The following is a 9,595-nucleotide window of genomic DNA, read 5'->3' on the forward strand; positions in this document are numbered from 1 at the left end:
CCCCTCGTGCGGCACTCCACGAGAATACACCATGACCCCTTTCTACGAAGCTCGGCCGACCTAGGTCAACAGCCCCGAGGCCAGACGATGTATGAGACTTGCCTGAAAGTACTTTTCATAAACCCTTCGCCCCATCAGGAAATTACAACACCATAGCATAGTCCCCGCGTCCGGTGCTAGATAAAGTATCTTATAACGGTGAACAACCAATTATAATCGCGGATCCTTTAATGTACCTATGGTAAGCACACGGAGAGTTTCATCCATCTGAAGCCTGAATGCATATGCATACGCAGGTAGGCACGCTGCCCATTCCAGTGCTTCTGATGGGATTTGCGTGCAGTGATATGTCTCTTTTTGCCTTCGTCGCCATTTGCCGAAGTAGCATATCTTGGTCCATATTGCTGTCCGCTTCGAGTTTAGCGGCCTGTTAGAACTAGATGTATACCTACCTGTAGCTAGCGGTAGGACGCGTGCGCTGGCCTGACGGACCTCTAGCAATCTTGCCTTCATATAATAAGTCGACGCTGAGTGGTTGATTGTTTGATCGGTTAGCTGCGTAAGACACGACTCTAAGCGTCAGTCGATTGAGAGCGCTCTGGACACAAAAGTGAGCGGTCAGGTTTGTCTTTCCATTCACCAGCATGGACCCGATGTCCTTGGTGGGTTGTCAGGTAAGCTGGAGACCTGGCTCTCGGCTCGAATGGTGAGCATGCACATAATGTGAGAACATGAGCTGGGCGGCTCTGGTAACCTCCCTGATGCTGTTCACCAACTGGAGTGTGCTTGCAAGGTGGGAGGAGTGACTTCGCGTCATTCACGCGTCTACTTAACCCCGCGCTAACGCCGGCTCGACCATTGCCTCTTCCAACCTTAAACCCTGAACGTACCGCCACCCAACTGTCCCGCGTCGACTCTCTCTTCATCCGTGATACCCCGCGCCATAGCCTTGATTCAGTCTCTTCTTGCTCCCTTCTTTTCCTGCGTACATATATTCGAGGACGTTTCACGGCTGAATCTCTTCCCAATGCCACTCGGATTCGAGCGCATCAACGAACGCACCCAGCGGCCCAACGCGCTCATAAACTTCATCAAGCCACTCCCCGGAGCCACTTCAGAAACGGCCGAAGAGATACTAAACAGGGTTGCTGCGATATGTTATCCCTTCATGAAGAAGCACATGATACTCGTCCAAGCTCTCGAAGAGTTTCCGTACAACACCGAATTCGTGGGCCGCAACTTCAACGCCGGGGAGGTGATACAGTTGGTGTTGAAGAATCGGCACGGACAATGGCTGCCGGAGAAGTGGGTCATGATGGTGATGGTTCATGAGCTCGCGCACTGCAAGCAGATGAACCACTCCAAGGCCTTCTGGAAGGTGCGCGATGCATACGCGGCTGATCTGAGGGAGCTTTGGAGTAAAGGGTACACTGGAGAGGGTCTTTGGGGAAGAGGGAGGTCGCTTTCCACGGGACATGTACATGTTGGTAGTGTGGCTGCTGGTGATGTGCCTCAGCACCTTTGTGGCGGTACCTACGGGCGGAGAAGCAAGAGAAGGCGAGCTGGTAAGGTCAGAGAGGAGCTCACATATGCGGAGAAGAAGCAGAGACGCATATTGAAGAAGTTCGGTGCTGGTGGCCAGACTCTTGGTGCTGACGATGATACCAAAGTCAAGCTGGAAGGCGGTGTAGTTAAGAAAGGGAAGCCAAGGGTTGCGGGAAGTGCACGCGGCAGGGAACTCCGGGCAGCCGCTGCTTTGGCAAGGTTCGAGTCTGTCAAAGAGGAGGCTTCAACTATCAAAAGAGAAGTTGAGTCGGAAAGTGAGACAGACGACGACTTTGAAGAGACCGCTAGTGACGCCGCTGCCATCGATGTAGACGGAAAGAAAATGGTCGACGACAGAGGGCGTGCGCTGATCAAGGTGTGCGACCACGAAGACGAGGAAAACGAGGATTCTCGAAGAGAAATGGAGGAGTTTCGCGACCTCGGAACCAGCTCGCAGAATCGAACTACAGCAACAACATCTACACCTCCGCAGCCAGCAGCGCCCTCTGTAACTGCAAGGCAGCCGGTACCCAAACGTGAAGCCTCCAAGGCTTCGCAGTCCAACCACATCATCCGGCTTGACGAAATATACAAGCGCCGTCCTGAGCCTCCCGTGCCCTGCTCATCCTCCATGACTAGCCAACAGCCCGCAAAGCCGGATATCACTTGCACCATCTGCTCACTTATCAACGAGCCCGGTTCTTTGACATGCGCGGCATGTTCCCATGTGCTGAATCTGGAACTGGTTCGAGACAAGTGGACGTGTCGAAGCATGGCGTGCACGGAGAGTCAGTACGTGAATTCTGGGGATTCTGGCGCCTGTGGGATCTGCGGTACTGCTCGCCCCCCATGAACGTCGACGCTGAAAACAGACATTCGTCAATGATCATCATCACAAACTCCTGACATATCTAGATGCCCCACGGTATTCACTTCATGCCGAAGTGGTCTCATCCCGAGTCTGCTAATGATCCATACCCCCGAAGGGTTGAGGTTCAACTCCTAAGTAATGTTACCGCAAGGTCATTATCCAGGGCATGACGAAGGTATATTGTATGTTGAGAAGGCCAAGAGGCTTTGAAAGTCGGAGCCGGGTCTTGGGTAAGGAGACAATAGTGGGCCTTGAAATCAGTGGGGTCTGTCAAGCACGGTGCAATTTGACATTGAAAACACGCATTCAATCTCTGTTCGTCTGGCTGGAATAGACTGCGGAGCCAATGAGGCCGCAGCTCGCAGACCTGCAAGTGGGCAGATACTGAGCATAGATATGTGTTGGTTTGGTGCTACTTTAGGTACTCCGTAGTGCGGCCGACGTTAGTCAGAGACTTCCAACACCCCTAACATTAATTCGAAGAGCTTCAAATCAGTTGCGACCGCACTTATATAAAGTTGAAACCGATACCAATTCGTGAAGAACGAACGTAGTAAATTTCTAGACTGAGGATGAGAACAGCCGTACGAGCCCGATTGAGCTTAGTTTGACGCCAAGACATAGCTCCAGCAGCTCCACCTGCATTGGCCCGCATGTAGCCTGCTCCACATCACTGTCCATGATACCCGCCACAACACGACATTGAGAGATCTATAGATTCACGCTCTCCGACTCACAGATAGAAAACGCACACTCGCCCATTGGCAACCGCTGCTGACAATGGCCCTCCGTAATCCCTTACCCGCCGTCCGGGCAGCGGCATTCCGTACACCCGCAACCGCTTCACGATGGTGCACACGTAGTTTCCAAACAAGCCAGGTCCTGAGGCAGGAGGCCGTTGCTCCTGTTAAGAAACCCATTGGTGCTTTTAGAGGAGGGTGAGTTGCATGATGGTCTTTTCTGCTGGAGGGGTTCAAATTCAGGCAATTGTTTCAAGTTCATCCAACGGGAACACACACATATGATGGAGGAATACCGGCGCATGATGGGCTTTCGTGATATATGCGACAGAGTTGAGGGCAATGGCTGACTTCACTGCTCAATCCAGGCTCTTCGGCTTTCTCCTCGGCGCTACCACTGCCGCCGGCGCCATGTACTACTATGTCATCGACGAGTATCGCGTTTCGAACGAGCTCCTTACTGAAGACATCTATGTGCGTCACAACCATCACCTGCCCCTCGGCTGTTGTCGACGTATCTCACAGCTCGCGTTCTACTTGGACACTTGCATAACTGTCGCTAATACTGGATAGGCGCTCCAAGCTGCGGTACAACGGATAGAAAAGTACGTGAAGGAGATGGAGGAGACGATTGACAAGAAGAAGCGATGAGCGAGATTCGAGTGATTGGAGTAGGCTGGGACAGGCCGTTAGCGTTGGGGATACAAGCCGCCCTAGGTCGTCAACTGATTTTGGAAGTATGGGCAGAGTTGTTGAGGAGTATGCCGTCGGATATCAGATGCGGGAGTCGAGATTTGCGTTCTTCAATTAGCAACTCAAGCGAGGCGGTTGGGATCATGTAATCATACGAGGGCATACGGGGGTTTCCAAACTCATTCCAGGTTCAGCGTGTTCGATATACCAATCAACGGAAGCTTTGATAAACGGGTTCTTTAGGAGGCAGTGAAAAACAGTAGTCGAAGTGTGGATTTCTGCACTTGTACAGCCCAATGACCCGTAGTCGAGGACTTGGTTGTACTGAAAGCTCGAGGTGCTGGTACATGCTAGGGAATAAGCTAGTGGGTAATTGAATACACACCTGCTTATCCTAGGCAGTCATTGGCTTGAGGAGTTCACATTGAAAATGAATGTATGCCGTTTGCTAGAGCTGTATGTTTTTCTTGCGTAAGGGTTCGTTCTGGAGAGGAGACCTATCTACTGTGCTGCTGCACTGGTGTTGGTCACCAAGTACAATCGCCGTCACATGAATAAGTATTTGAAGACATGACAATGCATGAACAGCACATGGAAGGAGTTTCAACCATCATCGAGTTCGAAAGTGATATCGAGAGAATATGCACTGTATTTTTCCCACCATGAATTTAGTTAGTCAGCATGGCTCCAGCCACACCAGCCACACAGCGGGCCGGGCCTTCGCTTCAGAGGGGCTAGCTTCCGGACGTTGACAGAACGGCCACCCCCAAACCACTTTTCGACATCCCATCCGGACACCCCTCAGCACATGATGGCGGAAGCGGAATCCGAGACTACGCCCAACCCTATCTCTCGCCTGCCCGTGGATTTCATTGACTGCATAGACTATCACGATGCCGTGGACCAGCTCAAACTACTCAATCGAGGCGCCGGCTTCGTCATCACCATCGACAGGACCAAGGCGGACAGCAATGCGCTCAAGCAGACGCGTAAGGTGTTTCTGCGCTGTTGGAAATCCAGAGCCTACAAGAGCACCAGTACCGGCCGCCGGAGGGGCCACACACGCTCGACAGAGTGTCCTTGGAGAGCAACCCTGACGCGTCAGGATGGCGGCTGGCGCGTCGAAGTCAAACACATGGAGCATAATCACGAGCTGGACGAAGGGTCACCACCACGTCCGACAGTGCTTCGCCGTCAGGTTCCCAAGGCACCCCTACGTGCGTTGGCAGCATTAACTCCCCACCAACTCCAGGGAGAAGGTTTGCAACCCACAGCTGATCCCCTTCAACACCCAAATGGATTCCAACCGCTCCCTCCCATGGGGGTTGCAAATGGCGAAGGCGCTGTCTACGCACCTCAGCCCTTCGGTGGTTATTCGCCATATCCATCCTTTCCGGCCCATCATCTCCCTCCAATGGCATACCCTCCAGCTCCAGGCCCTCCAGCTCCAGGCCCTCCAGCTCCAGGCCCTCCAGCTCCAGGGCCGCCTGGTGGGCCACCATCTCAGAACCCCCAAGGACACGATCCCTCTGGCAGCAATATCACGTGGTTGACACCACTTGGACCACAGTCGGCTGCCCGTATGCATCAACCTCGCCCACCACCTCCACCCTCTACTGGCCCACAGCCGCCTTCTGGTGCACCGGCATCTTCTGGCCCAGCGCCTCCGTCAGGCAGGCGGGTGCGTCGGGGAGGATATGCTGTGATGTCCGAGATCCCAGTAAGCCCGTCGTAGAAGTAGCAATATGGCACTTCTGGCTCACCCAACGTAGCGCTATAGGGTCCCGCTCGAACAGAGAACAGTGGCAACGCCACGCAATCAAGTTCGACCGGAACCGCCAGCCTTCGTGATCTATCATGATGATTTCAACGCCATCCTGGGCGAGAACCCGGACCTGAAGATCGCCTATGAAGATAAGTTCCCTTTTGCACATGGAGCCGGAATCTATATACCGCGGAAAGACACCGTCTTCGTCACCAGCAGGCCACTTGTCATGTCGGGCAAGTTGGAGAAGGAGGTCAAGATCAACAAACTGGTGCGAGAAGCGGCAGGCACCTGGAGACGAGACGAAGTCCTCACCCTTGCCGTCCTGGTCACGGGGGGAACCAACTATGGCGACCATCTCGTCTTCTGCTCCCAGGGCGACTACCGGGACCTCGGAGGTCTGGTCCACATGGACGCAGACTATCCGCACCGGTCCTCCGTCATGCTGAACAACTACCTAGGCCGCCGCTTCAACTCGCTCTACGACGTAGCGGTGCATTCGGACGGTTCGCTATGGTTCACTGACCCGATCTACGGTTTCGAACAGGGTCTACGGCGCCGGCCGGAGCTGCCGAACCAGGTCTACAGATTCGACCCTCGGTCGGGCGACGTGCGCGTCGTCGCAGATGGCCTCGGCCGCCCCAAGGGCATCTGCTTCTCCCCGCGCGAAAAGACGCTCTACATCAGCGACAACGACGCCCTGCACGGAGACGGCAGCATCGATCAGATGCGCGCTGCGACCATGTACGTAGGACTTCTCTTCCAAACCGCCCTTGTCTCCTTTGCTTTTCTTCTTCTTTTTATTTCTTCTTCCTTCTTCTTTAAGCCACAAAGTACACCATCCCACCATGAAAATAATAACCCAACAAAAAACACAGCTACGCCTACGACATGCTCGACAAGAACGGCGCCAAATGGCCCATCAACCGGCGCGTCTTCGCCATGCCCGACACGGGCGTCCCCGACGCCATCGCGTGCGACGCCCACGGCAACGTCTACGCCGCCTGCGGCGACGGGCTCAATGTATGGAATCCTGGCGGTTCGCTGCTGGGGAAGGTCTTGATTCCCGGTGGGATATCGGGGTTCTGTTTTGGGAAGCCCGGGGAATTGTTTTTGTTGAATGAGGTTCGGTTTTGGCTGGTTGCGGTTGCGGAGGGGGTGGTGGGGGCGGGAGCGCAAGGGATGGGGATGGGGAGTGGTGGTGTGGATGAGCGGGAGAAGGAGAGGGAGAGGGAGAGGGGGAGTAGTGTGGATAGTATGGAGTCCTTGTTTGGCGAGGGGGGTGCGCGCGGAGATGGGGGGAATAATGGGTAGGTAGGTAGGCAGGTGGTGTTGTGGATCTTCTCGATGTTTGGGCATGATGTTTGGGTTTGATACCAATACGGGCATGATACCCATACGAATACGGGCTTGATGGGATTGCTCTTTGCACGCCGGGTCGATGGGTGGATGGTTCAGGCATTTATGTAATATACAACTTTGGTGATCGGGAATACTTTCTGGCAGATGCAACGACGTATCGTCTTCAAGATCGAATACATGCATGGCGACCAAACCTTATGGCTGAGTGATGGCTACACAACTGGTTCTAAGCGTCCAGGCACCGCTAGACAAATATCGAACAACAGGATATCATGGCTAATGGATCTATTACTGAACCACAGTAGTAGTACACTCGCACCCGTCTAGATACTTCCGAAACCAACCCATGGCTTCAAGCCAGAGACAAAAGAAAAAGAACAGGAGAGTCATAAGCCATAATCTTCACATCATCATAACGCAAACCCCCCTACCCCCTACGCAGCATTCCTCTTCTCAGCCGCCTTAGCCGTCGACTTGAGCGCCTTGGGCGCATCATCCCACGGCATGACCAGCTCCACAAACCGCATCTTCTTGGTGTCCCCGCTGGCAAACTCGTCGTCGCGGAACAGGTCCTCGAGCTCCTTCTTGGTGCTGACGCGGTACGTCAGGACGGAGCCGGGCTGGGCGCCAAAGGCGGCGGGCAGGTCCTTGTAGCGCCATTCCTGGATGTCGTTGTACTCTGCCTGCCAGCCGTGGATGAGGCGCTCGATGGTGTAGCCGCCGTTGCAGAGGACGAAGAGGATGGGGTTCAGCTGGTGCCGGATCATGGTCGACACCTCTTGGCAGGTGAGCTGGAAGGAGCCGTCGCCCGTGAAGAGGATCGTGCGCTTGATGTCGAGCTCCTTTGCGGCGAGCGCGGCGCCCTGGCATGCGCCTGTCGCATAGCCGATGCTGCCCCAGAGGACCTGGGAGATGGCGGTGACGTCGGCGGGGAAGCGCGTCTCCCAGATGCCAAAGTTGGCCGTGCCCGTCTCGGTGATGACGACGTCGCCCTTCTGCAGCCACTGGCCCAGACGCGGCCAGAACCAGGCTTGGGTAATGGCAGAGTCGGGCGACGAGGTGGTTTCATCGTCTGGGATCTTGTTGTCCGGGGCGGCGGGACTGGGGACGATGCTCAGCTTCCCCAGCTTGTCGGCGACCTTCTTCAGGACGCCGTTCATGCGCACGCCGGGGTATTCCGAGTACCGGACGGTGACGCCGTACGAGTGGAAGTCGATGGAGTTGAGCTTGGAGATGCGGTAGGTGAAGCCGGCCGTGTTGAAGTCGGACTTGATGGGACCGATGCTGAGGACGAGGTCGGACGATTCGACGCGCTCGCGGACGCCGGGGTTGCTGCCGTCTCCCGCATAGACGCCTCCGTAGTTGGGCAAGGTCTCGTCGACAGCACCCTTGCCCATGGGAGCCACGAAGGTTGGGAGGCCGGACTTTTGGATGAGCTCATGCGTCTCCTTGAGGGCGCGGTGGCGGCTGGCGCAGGCGTCGACGAGGATGCAGGGATTCTTGGCGGCATGCAGGTACTTGAGGACGACGTCGACGACGTAGTCCTCTGCCTCTGGATTGTTGGGCGGGTAGCTCAGGTCGAGGGGTGTCTTGAGGCGGTTGGCGCTGACCTTCTTCTTGACCATGTCGGAAGGCAGGGTGATGTAGACGGGGCGCGAGTTGAGGAAACATTCGCGAATGGCGTTATCAATCAAGAGGGGAGCTTCGTGCTGTCTGTCGAGGATGGCTTCTGCACAGGAGATGTGCGAGGCCATCTTGGAGAAGACGGCAAAGTCGCCGGAGCCGAGGGTGTGGTGCAGAAGCAAGCCATCCTTCTGCGACTTGGTGGAGGGAGTGCCGACGATGTGAATAATGGGCACGAATTCCGAGTAGGCGCCGGCGATGGCGTTGGTGGCGGAGAGCTCACCGACTCCAAAGGTGGTTATGATGCAAGCAATGCCATTGACGCGGGCGTAGCCGTCTGCCGCATAGCCTGGGGGAGGGTCAGTGGCGAATGTACAAGATGACGAGAGGGTATTGGGAACTATGGGAGCTCTGTAGCTCACTCACCAGCATTGAGCTCATTGCAATTGCCGACCCAGCGCAAGCCAGCCTTGGGCAGGTAGTCGAGGGCAGTGAGGTTAAAGTCACCAGGCACGCCGTGTACGGAGCGGACGCCGACTTGGTATACTCTGCTGAAGAGGTACTTGAGGGGGGGGGGGTTTCTGTTAGATGGATGCACTTAAGGCGTTGCTATATTGCCAAGACATACCTCTGCAATGTCAATTGGGTTCTCGATTTCCTGGGTTCGGAGGTCAGAGTCCGAAGCCATGGCGGGTGAGGATTGCAAGTTGTGAGTTGAAATGAAAACAGTGTGCAGTAATTGCAAGCGTTGGAATGGGAAGATGAGGGAGCAGGTGGTGGAGGGTTTTAAGTGGATTGACGTCGTATTGACGAAGGTCGTCATTCATACAAGGAAGGGGAGCTTAGTAAAAGGAAGCGCTCTGCAGTTGAAGGTCGGATGATGGCCTGATCCATTTCATCCATCCGTCGCATCTGTAGACTAGTAGCATCTGGCCGGCCAACAGTATCAAGGGAAAGACGAGCCGTGAGAATGGCCAGACCGCGAAACGAAGAAGA

General features: G+C 55.1%; 4 protein-coding genes across 4 annotated transcripts; 3 read left to right on the forward strand and 1 right to left on the reverse strand.

Moving 5' to 3' along the window:
- Nucleotides 1-764: 764 nt before the first annotated feature.
- On the forward strand, nt 765-4,172 carry EI97DRAFT_465616 (WLM-domain-containing protein). The gene is made up of 3 exons (XM_033801476.1): nt 765-2,337; nt 3,525-3,630; nt 3,730-4,172. Exons 1-3 carry the CDS (start codon nt 1,028-1,030, stop codon nt 3,805-3,807), a joined length of 1,494 nt encoding a protein of 497 aa, XP_033655823.1. The 5' UTR covers nt 765-1,027; the 3' UTR covers nt 3,808-4,172.
- Nucleotides 4,173-4,613: 441 nt separating this feature from the next.
- On the forward strand, nt 4,614-5,714 carry EI97DRAFT_249749 (uncharacterized protein). The gene has a single exon (XM_033794129.1). It carries the CDS (start codon nt 4,658-4,660, stop codon nt 5,582-5,584), a length of 927 nt encoding a protein of 308 aa, XP_033655824.1. The 5' UTR covers nt 4,614-4,657; the 3' UTR covers nt 5,585-5,714.
- Nucleotides 5,688-6,784, forward strand: EI97DRAFT_358111 (calcium-dependent phosphotriesterase; the record flags this gene model as incomplete). The annotated part of the gene is made up of 2 exons (XM_033794923.1): nt 5,688-6,358; nt 6,493-6,784. Coding segments are annotated over 2 exons (963 nt in total), but the record flags the coding sequence as incomplete, so codon positions are not given.
- Nucleotides 6,785-7,153: 369 nt separating this feature from the next.
- EI97DRAFT_492789 (pyruvate decarboxylase-like protein) lies at nt 7,154-9,287 on the reverse strand (the record flags this gene model as incomplete). Its single annotated transcript, XM_033802336.1, has 3 exons — nt 7,154-8,948; nt 9,026-9,161; nt 9,228-9,287. The coding sequence occupies 3 exons, from the start codon at nt 9,285-9,287 to the stop codon at nt 7,411-7,413; spliced, it is 1,734 nt and encodes a 577-aa protein (XP_033655826.1). The 3' UTR covers nt 7,154-7,410.
- Nucleotides 9,288-9,595: the final 308 nt, after the last annotated feature.

Source organism: Westerdykella ornata (genome assembly GCF_010094085.1).
Source record: "Westerdykella ornata strain CBS 379.55 unplaced genomic scaffold EI97scaffold_5, whole genome shotgun sequence".
NCBI classification, from domain to species: Eukaryota; Fungi; Ascomycota; class Dothideomycetes; order Pleosporales; family Sporormiaceae; genus Westerdykella; species Westerdykella ornata.